We start from the raw sequence: 21,745 nt of genomic DNA, 5'->3' as shown, positions 1-21,745 counted from the left end.
TTTTTTTTAGATTTTAAAACTTCAGATTTGCGGAAATATTTTACAATCTCTTTTTTTCAACAGTTCTGAGTTGGGTTTAAAGAGCACCGATTTTTATTTGAAGTTTTTGGTTGATATTTTGCCCCTTCCGCATATTTTTGGGGATCCGGATCCATGAGCCTAAAATGTTGCGGATCCTGACCACTGCATTAAATTTATTTTTCCCCTTTTTCATTTAACATTTTGAAGAAAAACAAGGTTTTTGTGTTTTCAATTATAATTTAAGATAAATGAATTTCTGCGGAGAAAAATGTATAAAAAATACTTTAGGGTCAATCATTTTTGGCGTTATTCAATTTCAGGACAAAATGAATTTTTCCATGATTTACACTTGTTTCTATTCATGTAACAGTCGACGTCATCTGCGGCGTTCGAGTTTTATGTTCGACATTGTATGCTGCTCTTGAAGATTTAAAATAATCTGATTGTTTTGCCTGGCAATATATTGTTTAGCATCTCTCCGTTATATTCCATCTTGAGATTCTCTCTTCTCTCCTCCATCTCCTTTATCAACAGTTTACTCTGACCACTGAACAAACAGAAGTGAACAAGTTTTTTTTGCCGAGGAATAACTTAAGACGGGCAGAATATTCCCGGTCTTTTTTTCTTGCTTATTCCTAAGCGTAAAAGTATGAAGTTCTACAAATCATGTTCAAAGCCCAATTTCTTAAACCTGTTCATTGTATAATGTGACCGCTCACTTAAATGGTTACAGTATTACAGAGCAGAGATTTTCTAAAAATGGCAAAAAAGGTCGGAAAAATGTACAAATAAAGTATTTTATCATAAATTATGATAAGATTACACATGTATAATATACAGTTTTCAAGGACTGCATATCTTTAGCTTCAATAACAAAAAGTAACATGGGCTTTTCTGGTTTTGTTGGAAATAGCGACCAGCCTTGACAGTCTTGTACAATACAGTGTACAATTCCCTATATTAAACAAGATTTTTTGTGATCCTTTAAATTTTTTTAACGTCACTATTTTTTTTAAAATGTAAAAATTTTTCTAATTATTTTCCAAAGTTTCAACGATTTTTGTCAAATTTTTAAAGATTTTGGTATTTGAGCTTAGATTTACCATAACGGTTCTTTATAATGTGTCGAGTGCATGAGATCTTTCCCCAGATCATTCGATACCGGCCCCCTCCCCCAAGAATATTGTCATAATACCTCATTAGATTATCGAGAAATCCAGCTGTAGAACCAACTCCATGAGATGAATCAAATCCTGACTTCCCAGAATTAAATTTTTGTTTATTAGTGGAAGATGGCTTCTCTTTATCTTCGATTTCCTTTCTCTTCTTCTGCACGTTCTTCATCTTCTCCAGCATATCTTGGAAGGAGTTATCATTCTTTTCATTCACTACAGGAGTAACTACATCTGCTTCTGCAACCTGAATTTGGTTACACAATTTAAGTTACACTTCATTTGAAGAGTGTCATCAAGGAATTGTAAAATAAGGTTTGATACCCTGGATGCGCTCCAATGTGGGTAAATACGACTTTACAGCAATAGACACTCATATGAATTCACTGCTTATCTTAAAGAATAATAAATTTTGCAGCTCACTAAATATAGACGAACTCACATATTAATAACTTGAATAGAATTGCATTTTTTAGCTTCAAACTTGTTAGCACAATCAATATTGTTAAATGTGATGATTGTTAGTTAAGAATCAGTGACGTCACATGAGGATGTATTGCAAATGAAGACGACATTTACCTACATGGAGCGCATCCAGAGTATCTAACTTTATATACAACCTTGAGTGTAATACAAAATTAACAACGGTGCACTTTATAACCTTGTACAAGACACGCTTTGTTGACAAACTTTGTTGTTTTTGTTGTAAAATTATAACCGAGGAAGACGAGTGAGAAATGGATAAGATTTGTCCAATTACAGATTACAGACAGAAACTCAGGAATACCATTTTATTCTTTCTTAACAAATCTTGAATTAAATACTTCTGTAAGGTCTATTTAAGCGTTCAGCAATATCCCCCCCCCCCTAAAAAACTTTTTTAATATTGAATTTGAATACCTTCCACATGTTTTCAGTCTTCTTCTGCTTGCTCTTAGCTGAAGAAACTGTGGAAGGTTCTAGAAGATGGGATGAAGCTAGAATAGGAGGACCAAGAGTAGGAAGAGGAGGACTATATGGACCTGAACTGGTTTGAACAGGACTATAAGGAGAAGGACTAGTTGGAGTAGGACTATATGGAATAGGACTAGTTGGAGTAGGAATAGTCGAAATAGGCGCTGAACCAATTTTATTGGGACTGGATGGGTTGGATATAGAATCCTCAACCGGCAGGGTTGATTTATCTGGCTTAGCTTTTCTGACAGGACGCTTGAAAGTCGTCTTCTCCATGGGTGATTCAAGTTTTAGAACATTCTTGAGCTTTTCAACTTTATTTGGTTTCTCTGTTTCTACTGGAGTGATCTTGATGTCTGTAGTTTTAAGAATTTCAGGTACTTTCTTCTTTGTTTCTTTCTCTAGGTCGGTTGCCATCTTTCTCTTAGAGGCTCGTCTCTCCCGGTTCTAAAAGTACACATTTTTAAATATTAGATATGTGGGGGGGGGGGGGGGAAATTCGATTTTAGAATCTTTGTGTCCATTCTTCTTCAGTGGAAAACAATTATTTTTAAGGAAGGGAAAGTAAAAAAGCAAAAAAAAAATATCCTGTACTTTATTTTGAAGATCTATTTTCTCTGCTTCTTTATCAACCAGTTTCTTTAATCTCTCTTCAGCAACTATCTTTCTCTTCACTCTGAAATAGAAAAGTTAATTAGTGAAGCGAGTAAACAGGGAGTTGCATTCATTTTTCAAATTGATCAAGGAGGAATCAAAAATAGGATAGGAGAAATATGATCCAGGTTTACATTGTTTTGATAATGTTTATTAAAAAACTGGTTCAAGATTATTAGCAGATAGAACTGATATGATCCAGGTTTAGAATGACTTGACAAGGTTGAGTATAAAATCTGGTTCAAGATTAACAATTTTTTTTGTTATTTTTGTTTGGCTAAAAAAAAGGAATAAATTGGCAAAAAAAAACCTTTTCATAAATATGATAACAATTGGTTCTAGTTTTACGTCAATCTGATATTAATGCTTGACATGTACCGGCATTTCGTATTTCAGATATTATATAAGCAGTTTAATATTAACTATCAAAACGAAAGTTATTTATAGAACAGTTAAAAACTACCTTGAGACTGTAGCCATCCCCCTTCCTAGAGATTCCAGTTTCTTCTTCAGGATTTCTTCTCCGGAGGAAGTGATGACTGATTCCTCCTCCGATCCACTACTAGAGATTGGACGAACCTGAACACATTCATCTTTAAACTTATATCATTTATATATTAACCTTTCACATTCCAGGGGGGGGGGCTCACTCAGGCTCAGCCCTCGTTGGGATTGAATTATTGTATCCTAAATACTTTCCGGAATAATGGTTTTTACCGCCCTTAGACCAACGTTACCGACCCATGATTATCCCAACAGAGGGACGATAGGTTAAGTAAAATAACGACCTGCTCTGCGAAGTTTTCATAAACAAATTTGCGCATTTTCATCTCTAAAATTGTGTACAACTGCTTTTTCCTGAAATCTTTAAAAACTACTGTACAGGAAAGTTAAGGGAATTTTAACTACCACGGGTTACCTCGACCAATTTTGCCGACAAAACATCCCTCGCTGCGCTCTGTTTTGTAAGCAAAATTGATCTTGGGAACCCTTGGTAAAGTGAAATTTCCTTATCTTCACTGTAAAGTAGTAATTGTTAAGTCTCCAAGGAGAAGAGAGAGGGGGGGGGGAGGCTAAGCTCACATAAGCCTTCCCCCACCATTTCCAACCATGATTTCTAAACATGCTTTTCTATAAATTATCTATCATTATGATACTTCAATTTATTTCACCACAATCCAATTTCTCAGATCAATCAGTGATATTATCAAATATGCTTTTTTCAGCGAAATAAAACCTATTTTTTCCTCGATTTTTCAAATATTGAACATTTCTCCACTCTCTTCCCCTAATTCTAAAAATAATTACCCTCCCTTTATTCAAAATAGTTCCAGAAATGATTCACAATGAATGAAACCTCTTGAACCGTTTTCGAAGCATTGATGATCATTTTACAAGCTTAAAAACTACCATTCAAGAAAGTAACCTTTTTTGGCGGATTTTTGAAATAAGAAAAAGGCCATAATTTGCCTAATTCCAGATTTTTGTCATTGTGTCGCAGACAACATTTTTAGTGAATCCTTAATGGCACTCTTTAAGTAAAAGGTCACTTCTTTCAAACATTAACAAGATATTTATTAAAATTTACCCACTTTTTTCTTGGAAGAAACATATTCAATATCCTCTTGATCTTCCTCCTCTACTTCCTCTTCTTTATCGCTTCCCTCACTCCCACTTCCAAACAACTCCTGACGAATATGCTTTTTGAATTATTTAGAACAATAAAACGAAAATGGACGGAACAATATAACAGGATAGGGATGAGACTAGAACTCTATAGATATATGATGATTCCAATGTAGAATTAAGCCTTTTGCTTTGAAGAATAGTCTTACAATGGCTTGATTTTAATTCCGCTAAGAAAACACCGAGTTACCGAGAATCGTGAATGCAGTCGTCTCTAAAATCAAATCCTTTGTGGATAATCCGGTATTAAAGTTAAAATTACAACCTCGCTTTAATGCTAAATCATTGCTACGTAAATTGCTAAATACAATGCTACATACATTGCTACGTATATTTTGCTAATTTTTTGCTGAAACTCAAAACGATTAAAGATGTGTCTTTTTTTCTACCAAAATTAAATAGTTTTTTTTTCTACCAAAAGAAATAGTTTTTTTTCTACCAAAATAAATGGTTTTTTGCTACTAAAATAAATAGTTTTTTTTTCTACCAAAATAAATAGTTTTTTTTTCTACCAAAATAAATAGTTTTTTTTCTACCAAAATAAATAGTTTTTTTTTCTACCAATTTTTTTTTCTACCAAAACTCAAAACGATTAAAGATGTGTCTTTTTTTCTACCAAAATAAATAGTTTTTTTTTCTACCAAAATAATTTTTTTTCTACCAAAATAAATAGTTTTTTTTCTACCAAAATAAATAGTTTTTTTTGCCACTATTACGTTGAAATAAAACTGAACTATTTCGACCCGGATCAACACTATGCACTACCTCCATTAAATATCTGACCTGAGAACTTAGATTTACTTTCTGTAAAGCGGCCATTTTCTGCAACATCAGATCTTCTCCTTCAACTTCAGAGTCACTAGACTCAGATTTCAAGACTTCAGGCGTATCCTTTCCAGCTTCAAGCTTTCCTTTATTCTGTGTTTGGTTTAGCTTCTGGTGTACAAGATCCGGAGACAGTCTAGGGATAGATGGTCCACCTTTCAAAAGCTTATACTTTTCTAGGTTTTTCATTGAGCTAGGTTCCTCATCCTCATTGTTGGATTTAGGGTTGGTCTGCGATACATCAGGTTCTATTTTACCCTGGAGAAGTTGGAGTTTCTTTTCTACAAGATCTGCGTCCAGATCCTCCTCTGAACTGCTGGAGCTGTCATCTCCTGACGATTTGGCAGATTTTGACGCTGATAGTGGATTTGGGGACTCATTGTCACCGTGGATAAGTCTCATTTTTCGCTCAATCAAATCCTCGTCAATTTCTTCTTCTGAGCTGGTGGAACTCTCATCCTCTTTAGCATTCCCTGTAAAATATCCGGGGTATATAATTATTCTGAAGTAACTTTTCCCCATCCCTTCTTCTTCTCCCCTAGATATTACGCATGTTTGCAGGAAGCGACAATTTGGTTAAGGGTTTTATTTTTGGAAAGAAGATATGAACTTTTGTGTAAAAAGTATTAGGTAGGATGGATAATTTTCCAGTTATATCCGAATTTTAATTACCCCCCTCCCCCACCCACACATATTCGAAAATCACACATCTACAATCCTTCGGAATGTATTATAAACTATTCTGAATTGTCTTTGTTTTTTCCTTATTTTTCCTTTAGTCGAGATTGACCGAGTAAGAAGTAAGTAAGTAAAAACTAAATTTGCTACATTGGTTGATAGTTTGCAATCTGCATGCAAATCCAGTAGATCTGGATACAAGCACTGCTTTTAACTGCCTTAAAATATCTCTCACCTTGAATACTTAGTTTTTTAGACAATAAATCCTCATTGGCCATCTCTTCTTCTGAACTAGATGAAGAATCTTCGTTTTGTTTCAACTAAATATAAACATTCTTAATTAATATGTGCTTCACATAAATATAAACATTCTTAATTAACATTTTCTTCACCTAAATATATACATTCTTAATTAACATTTGCTTCACCTAAATATAAACATTCTTAATTAACATTTGCTTCACCTAAATATAAACATTCTAAATTAACATTTGCTTCACCTAAATATTAACATTCTTAATTAACATTTGCTTCACCTAAATATTAACATTCTTAATTAACATTTGCTTCACCTAAACATTAACATTCTTAATTAACATTTGCTTCACCTAAATATAAACATTCTTAATTAACATTTGCTTCACCTAAACATTAACATTCTTAATTAACATTTGCTTCACCTAAATATAAACATTCTAAATTAACATTTGCTTCAACTAAATATAAACATACTTAATTAACATTTGCTTCAACTAAATATAAACATTCTAAATTAACATTTGCTTCAACTAAATATAAACATACTTAATTAATATTTGCTTCAACTAAATATAAACCTTCTTAATTAACATTTGGCAAATATGTTTCGCCTATTCATTCAACATTTTACATAAGTTTCCCAAAAAATGCCTTTAATCCTAAAAGAAAACCCTCAAGTTCCAAAATAGCTCAAATCTTCAGCGATAAAAAATCTCAAAATTTTTTACTACGCGCGGAATTTTCTTTTGGATGATTGTTCAAGAAAATGTGTACTCAGACAATTTTTCAAAATAGGACTTTCCGCTATTACAGATTTAAGCCTGAATAATACTTTTAGACAAAGAACTTACCTCCCCCCTTTCTTTAGAAAAAAATGGCTAGTAACCAATAACATCTCAATATATATATTTACAACCATATGCAGACAGGCCGCAAAGGAAAAAATAATTATTCTTTCCTAAATTGATTTTAATATTTCCAACAATTAAATACTTTCAGAGGTTATGAACTATTATTAATATTAAATTGTATGTGGGATGGGGGAGGTGTGGATATACATACACTGTGCATCAATTTCATTTTAGCAGAGCCGGCGATTTAAAAAATTCAAGCAAATACGGCTCGGGTCTAAGCTGTCGTTGGGCCTTATTTACGGCTTGAGCTTTCGGATTCAAGCCGCATCTTATTTTCTACAGAGTTGAGTTTAAAAAACCGCTTTAATATTCTATATGGCGGATTTTCATGGTAAGGATTGACGCATACCGGGTTTTTATAAGAACAATATTCAACATAGGTCATTGAGGCTTATACTCAACCAAAACCAACCAAGGTCGGTTTTATTTTCATTAGGCCTTACTCCTTAAGTCGAGCCGAAGATCTTGCAGCTGTCAATCACGTGACACAAGCTGTCGTTAGAGTTGGGTCGAAGATTGGGAGTCGGGTTTAAGAAATTACGGCTCGAACCGAAGTTTTTAAATCGCGGGCTCAGATTAGTCAGTAATATAAGAAAATCCCCCCCCCTATTAAAATCGTACCTTTGAACCCGGGGTTGTCGAGGCGGTAGAACTTACGGAGCTTAAACTAGATTTTACCTTTTCTAAAAATTAGTATTTTATAGGGTAAACTTTTATAATCTAAACTATAATTAGATATAATAATATATTTATCATTGATTAAAGGGACTGTAAGCGTAATTTTAAGTGACTTCCCATGCAAAGATGGGAATACCAGATTCACAAAAGTACCCATGAAACGTCTATCTGACCGATAATTTGAAAATGCCATTTTATAGCTTAGAAAGTTTTTAATACTGATATTTACTTTATATTTTCCAAAGTTGAAATGCACAAGTCATTTTTGAAGAGAAACCACAATTAAAAATTATAAACATTTTTATCAAAATCATATTTGATAAGACTTACTTGACTTACTTGACTTACTTGACTTACTTGTCTTACTTGCTTACTTGCTTACTTGCTTACTTACTTACTCACTAAATTAAGCTTTTAAGGCTAAAGTTGTAATTTATAATCTTTGCATGGAGGGTCACTTAAAATTACGTTTACAGTCCCTTTAATTAATCAATTATAAAATTTACCAGGCAAATTCGCTTGACCATTGAAGACTGGAACTCTCTTAAGTCCCTTAAACCTTGTACTCCTCTCAGCAACAGGTTCCTGGGTTGATGAGGACAGGTTCAGATCAATTATCAGATCCTCCTCCTTCTCACTTTCACTACTCAACCCTCCGTCCAGCTGACCCAGAGAAGCGTCCAGATACCCGTTATTAAATCCTTGGATAAATTGAAAAATATCCTTGATGTTCTCGGGGTTCTCTGTATCCTCATTCAGAAGGTTCTCCAGCTCCTCATCAAGTTCAATTACGTCATCCGTCTCCTCAACCTCCCGGCTGTTGAACTCGTCAGTCCCGCTCAGGGAACCCAAGCTCTCAGGATACCCTCCGTCCGTCTGAATAATTAAATCTCCAATATCTTCCGAATCCGAACCCTCTCGGAGTTTTTCATCCGTCTCCATGTTAGTTTCCTCAATCAAACCCTCTCGGAGTTTTCCATCCATCTCGATGTTAGTATCCCTAACCGAACCAATCATTGCCATAGTTTCACCAAAAGTCTCTAAATCGTCTATCCTACTGGCATCTCCGAAGATATCGCCTACGTCATGAACTGGAACAATCTTCTCTATGTCAGTGACATGCTTTCCTTAAACAAACATTTATTTTTACGATCTGATGTAATATTTTTTCTTCTTCAGATTTTGCAAATAATAACAATTTTTTTTAAAAACTTGTTTACTGAAGTATTCTGCAATATGCTTAGAAGCTGACTTTGAGCTTATAAATCTTACAATTTACCCTTTATTAACCATAACAAGACCATTCAGCCCCCCTCCCCCATACATTCCCAGAATTCAATTGCATCAAAACCTTGGTATTTATTTTTTTTTCCGATTATTATTAAATTGTTACTTTTTTGAAAATCGAATTTTGTTATGGTGAAAGTTTTAAAATACAAGTACTTTGGGTGAAATGCATAAGAGGGGGAGGGGCGCCAACCCCCCCCCCTTCAGCTCTCTGAAGAAAAATAAAGTAAAATGTTTTAAACAAATGTTAAGAAAGAAATAAAATGTTTAAAAGAGAATATTTCACCTTCCTTCCAATCATGAAGCATCATTGTCTTGATTGAATTCTTGAGTGCAATCTTATTCTTATCCACAGCAGTAACTTGCTTGGCCAGAAACGGTTTCCCTGTTTTAAACAATTTACAATTATAACCATTGATAGCGGTACCATTGATAGCGGTACCATTGATAGCAGTACCATTGATAGCAGTACCATTGATAGCGGTACCATTGATAGTAGTACCATTGATAGCGGTACCATTTCATCCTAAATCGGAAGAACGATGAGTGAGATTTATTTTTTCCATCTTTTCTATAATCGAACTCTGGTCACGGTTTTTTGAGAGCAACTAATTATTTTGAGTAAGGACGAACTAGAAAATTATCGGTAGTGACAACATCGTTTCAGCTGCAGCAAAGGCGAATACAGGTAGGGTTGGTGCTATAAAGCCCCCCCCCCCCTCCTCCCACCACAAATTCTGGTGTACGCCTTGAGAACTGCAACAAAAACCCTGACAGTACAAAGGAAACTAATAAAAAGAATAACTACCAGATCGCGTTTTCCAGGAACCAGATTTAACGAATAACAACTCACTTTTTATTTAATCTGGTCTTTGGTAGGGTTTCCAGCGAAATGGGGAAATGGTTTCGCGAAAATTGCGAAAATTTTTCGCACTCCGTTCGGAGGAAAACAAATTTCTCGCTTTTTTCGCGAAACAGATTAATGCAAAAAACGAAAAGTTAAAAATTTTCTGAAACTATAATACATCAGAATATATTCTACTAGCTGATGTTCCCGGCGTTGCCAGTGAAATTAAACAAACAATTCAAACTTTAAAAATCTAAATTTAAAAAAAAATCCGATTTTTTTTAGCCTGTTACCCCCAGGACACCAATGGGTTTCCTCAAAAAAAATACATGTATAAATATATTTACATATATCCATATATGAGCGAAGAGCTTATAGATTTACCTATATAAACAACGGTTTTCCTATTCTTTATCTTCCCATCTACAACTTGGTCGAATGTTTGAATCTCGACAGGGATTTCCCAATTTCTAAAAAAAAATATGAAATTTGGGAAGTTTATCTTCACTCAACAGTCAAAAGTCATAATCGGAAAGACTTTGAATTTATTGACAGTGAATCAGGCGAATTTACATATATCTCTGGCAATTTTAAATGCTCAAAAAAAAGGCAGACCAAATTTTGGAAATGGATGGACTGGGGCTATTTTGTAAATATCGTTTCATAAATCATATTTGTAATATTAGATTGTAAAGTCGTCTGATTAATTGTAAATTAATTCAGAGTCTTTCTGATTAGGACTATATTGAGACAATATTAGATTTCAACGAAAAAATTGTTTCTTGTTAAACATTCTGCACCTGTCAAGGGTTGGGAAGAAGTTGTCCATGATGCATTTGAGCGCAGATGCCGAAATAATTACGTCTGGTAAACAGTGCCCGGCTAACTTACGCGCATTAGGATCCTGCACAAAAAACATTTTATTAAATTGTCAAACTCACTTGAGAGTGTGCCATCTACAATTCACAACAGAACCCATTTAACTCAAATCTGATCAATGAGGACAGTGCAGAGGGATATTATCAATTATCAGCTAGAGAAAAACAAAATATATCGTTAAAAGCAATATTTAGGTTGCTTATTGTTGCAAATCAATTTTCAAAAGAAAGCTCATAAAATAATGAGATAAGACTAGACAAGATAAGGATCATATAAACAGAAATTAGAACTTATGTGTTGAAATCTCAAGATCAACCATTGATATCAAATTCTCCATCTTTATCAGACAAGCGGATTAATTTAATTCCTCTATGATATCCCGTGATATTCGTAACCAGCAGGGCTAACTGAAATAAAGGGATCAAGCATTTATCCTCAAATTAAAAGTGTCCACATTGGATATCAAGAAGAAGGAAGTTCAAGATTAATGATACTCCACACAAAATTCCTACCTCGGAAGTTTGAACTTTAATGTTGTGAACCTCGGGATTAAGCATTGATCTACTTAAGCATTGATCTACAAATTATGCAGATCTACAGATTAATTTAATTCCTTTCTTTAATATCCAGCTATGGTCAAACCTAGCAGGAATTACTTTAATTGAGGGATCACGCATTAATCCTCAGATTTAAAAGTGCCCACATTGGATATCAAGATCAAAGGTTCAAGATTTACAATATCACAAAAGTTCCAATCTCTGACTGAGAGTGCTGTATGGAGCAAGATATATTTATATTTAATCTTAATATTTGATTGTTGATAAATGTTAAATTGATTTTGATTTTGTCTTAAAAAGTTCAATTGAAATTTCGTATTAAAATCAATAAATAAAGCACATTTCTTGAAGTGATTATTTCTTGAGTGATCTTTAATTTTAATTTGATTAAATGCCCGATTTACAATGCTACCTTGGACACTTTGGTTTGTTATCGTCGTTTTTCTTGCTTGTAAAATTCCTTAATATTTTTTCTTGATCAGACAATACTTCAAATGATAGCATTGTTAATCAGATGTAATGTTTGACTTTTCTATATTATTTGTTCTTCATTTTCTTCTTGCTCATACATCTTTGAATCACATTTTGGCTAATTTTGAAAAAAAAAGATTTTTTTAAAAAAACCTTCCAATTTTGCCATGCTGTAAACTTAAGAAACAAGTTCAGGTGCCTCCTTTCCCATTTCTACAGTACACACATTAGATGTGTCAGGAACTGAATTCAACTTGTTGATTCAGTTCCAAACAAACACATATTTCTAATGTATTTTCTGTCAGACTGAAGGGGGAATGTCTCCTAGTCCCATCTCTAATGTTTGTCGCCATTCGCTAACAGAATAAATAGATAGTGTAGAGCTTATGATCAGAGATTTCCCTTCCAATTTTTCCTGTTCAATATTCTTTTTTCTTCTTGTTTCTACGTTTTGAGGCCTCTACAAATAGTTGTTGTGACATCAACTTGTGGAGCAGGTAGGAGAAAGATTAGGTGGTTTGGATGAGAAGGATGAGGATGGGGGTGTAAGGGTAACAGGTATGAGATATAACATAGTCCTCACTGTTAACACGTATTCCCCCGTTGAAAGATTTATTAAAGGAAATTAACCAGCTAAGCATGCGGTCCCATCGCTATAAAACACTGTCTTTCCCTTACCATTGTCAGAGGTCTGCCATGAGTAATCCAGTTTCCATTGAGGGGAGGGTGAAAAACAATTTTGTGGTATTTGATTTAAAGTCTATTGAAGGCTCTGTTACCCCTTAATCCGGTATTAGCGTGTAATTTATCCCTGATTTTTTTGAGTTTCTGTATTCCTCTTCTTTCATTCATAGTCCTATATCTTGTCTAGGTTTAGTCAGGTTTTCAACTCAACAGGCTTAGAAAGCTCTGCTGACACCCTTCCTCTGGGGGTTTCAATACACACTGACATTCCACTCTATAAATGGCGAGTTACTTTTTTGTTTCAGTAAATGGTAAAATAATCTCTAGACCGCAGTTGAGAATATCTGCGTAAAGTCTAGAGATTTACTGATTAACTATTTTTAACACTATTTTTATTCAAACAATGTCTCCAGCATATCGATTGTAATTGTTTTTTTTTAAACAACTTGGGATTTATAGTTTTAAATGTCTCCTTGCAAACTGTCCCATACATTCACCACTCTCTGACTGTAAAAATTGAATCTCCCTTGAATATTCGGTCCCATTCAACACTTAAAAAATGTACTCACTATCTATCCCCTCTTATAATTCTGTTCCATGGATTAATCCTACCTGAAGGATGCAGGTTTTATGAAGATATTTCCCCTTTGTGTACCGGAGACCAGGAGGTAAAACCGGTTCCTGACCTGTCTTACGGAACTTTCTTGCGTCTCCGCGATTAAATCCCTAAGGACCCAACAACTCATGAAAGGATATAACAGTCAATAAAACCCAAACAAATTATTTAATAATTCAAATTCATTCTGACATCCCTTAAATTTCTCAGTTTCCATGAACGCCCCCTTATTTAGTAGGAAATCAAGTTTTCAATATAAGGATTTTTAAAGAAAATATATTCTACTTGATGGTAGACCCGGCGTTGCCCAGGTTAAAAAAAATAAAATTCATTGTTACTCCCCCCATTTACCAGCACTAGTTGAAATTATGATTTTATGATTATGACGCAGCAATCCTCATCTGGAAGACATGCATATTAACATTGCGCAGTTTTTCGTAGTTTTGTTTAAACCTATGCCAGCCCCGTGGTATGTTTAAAAATAGAGCTGTTGGTTGCCTGAGATCCCGGTATAATTGCAGGATCTGTAGGATACTTGTTCACGATCCTTTGGTAGGATTTTGGGATCTGGATCTCATTTCTAAAAATAAAACATGTACTGTGTATCAGTGCTAGGGATTTATTTCATTTTGATACGAATCCGTATCCTGGATCCACCCCCCAAAAAATGGATAAGATCCAGGTCATGAACATTTCTTTAAAACTTACTAACTTCTAGAACAAAAGAAAAATTTTCAAATTATTTTTCTTCTTATTTATATGCGGATTTTTATGCTAAAACTGGATGAACCATTCAGAAATGAAGAAATTTATTAATTTATCTTTATTTATCAGTTCAGATTTAAGTTTTAAAAGCAAATTTCTGACAGTTTTTGTTTGATATTTTCCCATTTAATCTGAATCCGGACCCATTAAGACAAAACCCAACTCCGAATTCTTAAAGCAATATGCTTAACTTTACAACTTTTAAAGAGATTCATAAATAAATTGATATAAAAAATATTTATTTAAGAAATAAATATAAAAAAAAAACTATACTTAGGTTTAGGAACTGTTGCTTTTGGAATAGTACCGAGCTCTAGCAAGGTCTCTGCTGGTTTCATGGCGTAGTGATTCATTCCACCCTGCTCCTTTCTAGCACAGCTTAATCTTATGTCTTTAAACTTAGTCCACTCCCTGAACACTTACAGTCACAGAACAAGAATATATTTTGTAAACAAACGTTAGTCAACTTACATTTAATCAAATTACAGTTCGTCAATTTACAGTTCATCAATTAACAGTTCATCAATTAACAGTTCATCAATTAACAGTTCATCAATTAACAGTTCATCAATTTACAGTTCATCAAATTACAGTTCATCAATTAACAGTTCATCAATTTACAGTTCATCAATTTAAAGTTCATCAATTTACAGTTCATCAAATTACAGTTCATCAACTTACAGTTCATCAATTTACAGTTCATCAATTTACAGTTCATCAATTTACAGTTCATCAAATTACACTTCATCAATTTACAGTTCATTAATTTACAGGTGGTCAAACTAAAGTTAATAAATTTACAGTTAGATTATTTACAGTTCATCCATTTTCAGTTCGCAAAATTTAACGGCGGACCAGAAAAGAATTTATTTAATGTACACAAATTTATTCTGGAATACACTATGAACTCGGTTTCGGTGGCTAAAAACTGGTTTACATTCAATTTAATTCATATTTTTCATAGACGAATGTTTAATTGTAAGATATTTTTTAATTTAGGACAACGCAAACGTTGAGCTAGCAATTTTATTCGAGATATGTTCAATTTTGAAAAACCCAGTTTAAAAATTCATCAAATTTAAGTCCAACAAATTTACTATTGATATATTACAAATGCTGGGGTCAAAGTGCATATTTTTTTTCTATATACTATATACTTTGTTTTGGAGACGTTCAGTGTCAAACGATTTGCTTGAAACCATTTTGTTGGTTTTTTTATTTCAGTGTTTGCATCAAGTTTAGGCTTGCAATATGAGATGACTTTAAAAAATCTAGTATCATCTGCAAAGAGGCTGTAAAAAAAAGATGTTGCTCGGGGAAAATCGTTTATATAAAGAAGAAACAGCAGGGACCCTAGAACACTTCCTTGAGGAACACCACATGTTATATTTTTTCTGTTGAAAAAAATCCATTTATACATATATATTGAGTTCTGTTAATAAGATAATTTTTAAACCAGGTGTTGCAGGCCACATTTTTGAAACCATAATGAATTAGTTTTTTAAAAATATGTCTTAATCACAGCAATCAAAAGCGTTCTTAAAGTCTAAGAATGTTTCAAGTGTAAATTCCAGTTTAGATTTATTAAGGTTTTATATATATATAAATTTTAGTGTTAGAATATATTTTTAAATACGAAAATATACACATAAGTTACCCACATTTCTCACAATTAGGTAAACATATGAATTGATAAAATGAAAGTAGGACAAAGAAAAAATTGTGTAAAATATCAGATTGACCAAATGTATACCCCCTCTAATCCTATTTTTATCCAGTCCCTATTCATTATCTATCTTTTTTCTTTTTCAGACAAATACTGTTTTTCATGCAAATGAAAAAAACTTATATTTAAAATAATTTAATTACTGTCAGACTAACATAAAAATTTCGGGTCATTTTTTCAGTTTAATTTTACCATTCTTTTAATTTTATACTGGTTCAATAGTTATAGAAAAATTATGGTTTACATTCTATGAGGTCAAAAAAACTAAATTTATTAATGGAAAAATGCTTTTAAATGAAGTTAGGTTTACCTTGGAAATACAGCGACCCTAGATATCCTAAACCCTCTGTGTTCTGAAGCATATTTATCCAGATCTGGAGCAATATAATTATATCTTGAACTTCTATCTTTGCTTATCTCCCGAGCAAACCGTAGATACTCCTGTCTTTCCTCTGCACCCAGCAAAATTATTTTAACTTCTTTTTAACAATTTGCAAAAATAAAGAGTCTTTTTAAAAATGCGGGAGCCACTGACTCTAGATCTTTAATATTTTTGGAAAATGATGATTTTCGAAAAAAAGGGGGGGGGCATACGTTTTAAATTTTAACTATTTTCCTCAAACACAATTTACAAACTGTGGAAGAAATATTATGAAAACCAGTTTACAAGAACATTAACAAACTTTGTAATTACGTAACCTCGACTTGTATTTGAACTCTAAAATATTTGTTCCTTGAACAAGCTCAAGAAGATTTGAATATCTCTGCTCTTGTCCACTGTGCAGTTCACCCTAGAACATTAGACAAAGCACATTAGAAATACATATAAATACTTTGCTTCTGTTTTTGTTTGTTTGTTTCCAGTAAACGTGAAACGGCTGAACCGATCGAACCCAACATTTTTGAGAAACTCACGTAATCGGCCCAGGGAAGGTTTATGGATGGTCCAAATTGTCGAAATTTATTAAGTTTGAAAATGCAATAATTAGCCAAGAAAAGCCGCGAACATTTTAAAAAGATTAAGAATGGCGACTTCCAGAGTTTAAAGTTAAGATTGTTAATAGGAACGAGGACAATAAGCGCCCTGAAAGCCTGTTTTTGATAAAAATACAAAAGATTTTTAGAAAACTTAAATGCGTTGTCATACCTTCATGTATCTAGAATGTAGATAGAGAAAGGAGTCTTGTTCTTCATAGTTTAAGTTACTTATACGTGGAAACTCAAAAAACTCCTAAACAATATTTAAAAAAATAACAGCCGTCCTTTTTCCATTAAAAAATGATTAAAGAACAGTTATTATTTACCGTTTCTTTAGAGAAAATATTGATTTTACGAACATGTTCCCCTTCAATGGCGGCCCCACCGTCAAGATCATTCCAGCCAGAGGAAACCGGTTTCTCAGTTCCCGCATTTCGTTGATGACTGAAAGCTCGCGCATTTGTTCTTTCCCGTGTCTTGTGAGGAATCTCCTTTTGCTCTACCGCAGCTGCTTTAGCCGACTTTTTCACTGGAGTTTTATCAGACTCAGACTCAGTATCATGAACCTTAACAAAAAATAATATTCAAGATTATATAACAAAAAATACAGCTCTACTTCCGTCTGTTAACAGATAATGTAAAATTAGAGTATTATGCAAATATTCATCAACAACAAACCTCCAATCCACATTTAAAATCAACTCTATATTTCCAGGGATATACTGTATACATTATACAATATACATGTTAAAAAATAATTAACTTCTGACATCTCGTGGCGGAGAGCAAAACTATTTTTTTTATGTCTGATTTGGGGAAATAAACAATTTAAAGTAGAAGCATCATAAAGGCCCTTAATAAAAAATAATTCTCCCTGGTATATTCTGTTTGAATCATATTTCCGTTTTTAACTTAAATCTAGAATTTCTGGATCTTTTTGGTTTGTTTAGGAAGTGTAAAAACCCATCTTTTTTTAAACAAACAAAGAATCTTGTAACTTGTACACACCTGCACAGTGGAAAATAGGTTACCTTTCTATTAGTTCGGATCCCCACAGGTTTAATGTTTCCATATTCATCAATAAAATCTCCTTCATCTTCATCCTCCTTCTCCTCCTCACCCTCCTTCACCTCCTTCAATCCCTCGGTCATCTAAATGATCCGAGCTTAATTTACTTTCGGGATATCTCTAGAAAAGAGATGTATTAGGAGTTACAGTGCATGATTTCTATCTTTATATATATTTAAAGTTGTAATCTCTGTTTGTTTTTTGTTTGTCCGATCATAACGCATGAACCCCTTGACCGATTTGTCTCAAATTTTGATTGGGGAATTTGGGAGAACCACGGGAATGTTCTTAGATGGGTTTAGAGTGAGTGGGTTCACTTGTATAGGGAAAACATGGGTAAAATCGTAATTTACGAGAACGGGTGGGTGAATGGTGGGTTTAACTATGACAACGCTGGGTTCCCAAGCTGGTGACATGGAAACGCCTCAAAAAAAAACAGAATTATAATTTAATGTCGTCTTCTCTCAACTTTAAATTAAAAAGACTATATTCTAACGATTTTCACAGCCATAGCCGAAGCGCTCGCCCTCCTAGCCTGTTTTAGCCGCGCAGCGCTGGGCCCCCTAGCCTGTCCTAGTCACATCGCTAGGCCCCCTAGCCCATCCTAGCCGCAGCGCTCGGCCCCCTCCGTAGCCTACGGCGCAACCTTACATACCCTAAATTAATGGTAAAATAATTGTTAAAATATTTTTTTAATGAGAGAAGACGACATTAAATTAGTTTTATGAGTCCGTTTTTTGAGAAATTTCCGTGTTGAGGCGTTTCCATGTCACCCTCAAGCTAGTACATAATACATCTGTATTAAAGACCCTTGTTTTCTTCTGTTAGTAACAAAGGCATGTCCATTGGTACAATGTAAATGTTGTAACAGACAAGTTTGCTTATTTTGAGCCGATTCTTTATATTTTCTTGGTATTTTATCTTATTTCGTTTCTCATTTTTGACATTTTCATTTTTTTAGCCATCAAATCAAATAAAGATTAACAATGAAATGAACATATGAAAATAATTTATGTCATCATGAAAGTTAAAATTCATGCAAATTTAACAACTTTTGAATTTGTCAAAATCTGAATACAGAAAAAAATTAAAAAAATAAAACTGACGATTTCGATCACAAGATCCGCATTCCGCAAGAAATTTGTGTTTTTTCCAAATGTATTTCTAGAACTTTGGTACAGGTTTTGTTTAGCAAAAAATTACAGATTTTTTATCTTTTGTCAAAAATCATAATATATCCGTAGCCCGTGATTTAAAAACTTTGGCTCGCGTCGTAATTCCTTAAACCCGACTTTAAGACCCAATCTTCGACCCAACTCTAACGACAGCTAGTGTCACGTGATTGACAGCTGCAAGATCTTCTGCTCGACTTAAGGAGTTAGGCCCAATTATAATAAAACCGACTTTGGTTGATTTTAGTGGAGAATAAGGTTCAATGTTGAGTGAACCCGGTATGCGCCAATTCCTACCATGAAAATCCAACAAATAGAATATTAAACCGGTTTTTTGAACTCAACTCGGTGGAAAATAAGATGCAGCTTAAATCCAAAAGCTCAAGCTGTAAGTAAGGCCCAACGAAAGCTTAGACCTGAGCCGTATTTTCCAGATTTTTTAAAATCGCAGTCTCGGATTTTTTACATTAGGTGTTTTCTGGTTTTAAGGCTCTCAAAAAATCTGCGAAATTTAAAAATGTTAACTCCGACAAAGAATATGCTTGAACGAAGCAAATTGTATTGTTCGCTAAATAATTATGAAATAAGAACAATATCTAAAAAGGAACAAAAAATATATGACTTTTTGTTTTAAGTAAAGACATTGTTTTATTAAGTTATATGTTCATAAAAAAGAGTTAGTTCATTTTTTACAAAACATTAAAATTTTATGAACAGAACAAAGCAGACATATTTTTTACCATATCCATCTGAGTAATTTCCTTTTTCTTCCGACCCTTCTTCTTCTCCAGCTTAGGACGCAGCGGGTTTCCAGGATCAACATCGAAGGGATTACTCAAATCTAATTAAAATATTTCACATCACAACTTTGGGACACTTTTTTGGCAAAAATACTCAGATAAATTTTACACTAGTTTTGAATTTTCTTTGACGAAATTTTTTAATTCATGCAGATTTTGCCTTTTTTGGCCTTATTTAATTTACAACAAGCAAAAAAAATAGTCAAAATGTATCAGTACAGAGCTCCATTACCATTTTAATAACTCTTTTGCTTACAAAACACAAATCTGAACTGTTGAAAAATAAGAGATTATTAAGAATTTCTTAATCCCTGGATGATTAAACAAGTTTTAGCAAAACAGTAAGCGAAAAATGGAGAATTTTACAGTTGTTCAAAAATCAATAAATCTTATCATATGTTTATGGTCTGGATGAAACGGATCCTAAGCACACTGTTCGCAATTGAAACTCCGTCAGTCAGAGGAATAAGAAGATGAAAATGTAATGCCTATGAAACAGACTGGAAGATTTATACTATTTATCTACAATTTCACTCGCAGTGGGGCGCTTGATTATGCACTACAAGTAAAACAAGTTTAATTCTTATGGGAATCCGGATCCGCTCAGAAAAAATGGATCCGGATCCAGGTCTAACCAAAAAAAGGGTTTTACATTTTTCTTCTTATTTTTTAGCATTTTAATATGCCAAAAGGTCAACCATTCAAAATATTAGATTAAAAAATATTAATTTTAAGTTTTAGATTTTTCTTCTTCTCCTTTTTCGACAGTTGAGTTTGGGGGTTTGAGAGTACAGTTACAGATAGGATGATATTTATTCCCTTGAATTCTCATATTTTTGCGGAACCCTATCCTATCGGATCCGGGACCTATTTACCTATTTGCTCTGGTTCCAGTTTATACCATAAATATTTATATGTATAGGATTTCTCGTACACATCAGGGTGCATCCATCTATAACAAAGGAACTGTTGGTGAATTTAGAACAGGGGTGTTTTCTTTCATGACAAATTATCACCCCCCCCCCTTTCTTGGGGTTTAATCGCTGAATTCGAAAAATAAATAAGTTTTCAAGGGTAAATATAACTTCCCCTTAAATCTCATTTTTTTTCAGTTTTTCCCATATCATCAAAACTGAATACCCCTGATTTAGAATTCTACAGGGGAATATATATCTCAGAATTCCATACTATTAATTCTCTCATTATTTCTTAAATGTGGACCCTGGACTTGTATATGTAATTGTAACCTGTCTGGATTCCTTCTAGTTGTTGGTTTCTTCCTAGACTCCCAGTTTATCTTATTGAAAAGCTGAGATACATAATCTTGATCTAACCTCGCCTCAAGCTCAGGATCAATCTAATTAATATAAAGAAAGGATCCAGAAATCGTTTTCTGAGATTGCCCCAAATCGTAGACTAGGACGGGCCCCCCCTTCCGCCCACAAACAGTTCAACATGAAATTTATAATTGTTTTGATTATTTCAGAGTTGAGCTATGGGACAGCCTATGGGGCCAAGCGCTGCGTCTATGACATGCTAGGGTGCCGAGCGCCACGGCTAGGACAAGTCAGGGGGCCGGCGCTGCGGCCACATGTCTAAACTACACCTATGTGTTGCATACATAAGAAGGATGTGCAAAATGACAAGAGGGGGGGGGGTGGTTCAAAAATACTCTACTAGGAATTCACCTACCATTCCCAATATGTTATAATTGTGTATTACTTACAGAAATCAGAAAATTTGACATCTTTAGATATATCAAAATAACAAATAAAACTTACCTGTTTTGAGGAATCCTGCGACTCCCCCATTTTACAAGTTTATCTGCGAAGAAAAAATCTATTGGATTTAGATATATTTATAAAATTAATATACAATTGACACTTTAACGAAATTAATCACTTATCAGCATAAAAAAAACGTCTGATCGTGCTTTGAAGTTAATCGCAACGATAAAAGGGTAATGTTGTGAGTAGGGTAGTCAGATCTTTAGGGTATATTCCTAAAGAACGATTTTTGGACCCATATAGACGGTAGTTGGGGTAGTGAGGGTAG

The 21,745-nt window shown here is 33.8% G+C and overlaps 1 protein-coding gene across 2 annotated transcripts in view; it reads right to left on the bottom strand.

The window, feature by feature from the left end:
• LOC111704728 (uncharacterized) overlaps positions 1-21,745 on the bottom strand; it is a 28,250-nt gene that overhangs the window by 6,199 nt on the left and 306 nt on the right. For both annotated transcript variants that reach the window (XM_023477055.1, XM_023477056.1), the window contains exons 2-26: positions 21,472-21,514; positions 20,938-21,047; positions 20,566-20,642; positions 19,631-19,731; positions 17,682-17,801; positions 16,977-17,216; positions 16,820-16,903; positions 16,406-16,463; positions 15,983-16,124; positions 14,220-14,357; positions 13,680-13,761; positions 13,178-13,291; positions 10,775-10,878; positions 10,359-10,444; positions 9,414-9,512; positions 8,347-8,967; positions 7,784-7,845; positions 6,226-6,310; positions 5,271-5,785; positions 4,394-4,489; positions 3,265-3,380; positions 2,742-2,823; positions 2,094-2,594; positions 1,217-1,440; positions 474-568 (exon numbers count right to left, since the gene is read on the bottom strand). In XM_023477055.1, the coding sequence (XP_023332823.1) occupies positions 474-568; positions 1,217-1,440; positions 2,094-2,594; positions 2,742-2,823; positions 3,265-3,380; positions 4,394-4,489; positions 5,271-5,785; positions 6,226-6,310; positions 7,784-7,845; positions 8,347-8,967; positions 9,414-9,512; positions 10,359-10,444; positions 10,775-10,878; positions 13,178-13,291; positions 13,680-13,761; positions 14,220-14,357; positions 15,983-16,124; positions 16,406-16,463; positions 16,820-16,903; positions 16,977-17,216; positions 17,682-17,801; positions 19,631-19,731; positions 20,566-20,642; positions 20,938-21,047; positions 21,472-21,501 (3,982 nt within the window). In that variant the 5' untranslated portion in view covers positions 21,502-21,514. The remainder of the gene's footprint in view (positions 1-473; positions 569-1,216; positions 1,441-2,093; positions 2,595-2,741; positions 2,824-3,264; positions 3,381-4,393; positions 4,490-5,270; positions 5,786-6,225; positions 6,311-7,783; positions 7,846-8,346; positions 8,968-9,413; positions 9,513-10,358; positions 10,445-10,774; positions 10,879-13,177; positions 13,292-13,679; positions 13,762-14,219; positions 14,358-15,982; positions 16,125-16,405; positions 16,464-16,819; positions 16,904-16,976; positions 17,217-17,681; positions 17,802-19,630; positions 19,732-20,565; positions 20,643-20,937; positions 21,048-21,471; positions 21,515-21,745) is intronic.

The sequence above is a fragment of the Eurytemora carolleeae genome, unplaced genomic scaffold (genome assembly GCF_000591075.1).
Source record: "Eurytemora carolleeae unplaced genomic scaffold, Eaff_2.0 scaffold259, whole genome shotgun sequence".
Classification (NCBI taxonomy): Eukaryota; Metazoa; Arthropoda; class Copepoda; order Calanoida; family Temoridae; genus Eurytemora; species Eurytemora carolleeae.
This window is presented reverse-complemented; position numbering and strand designations above follow the sequence as displayed.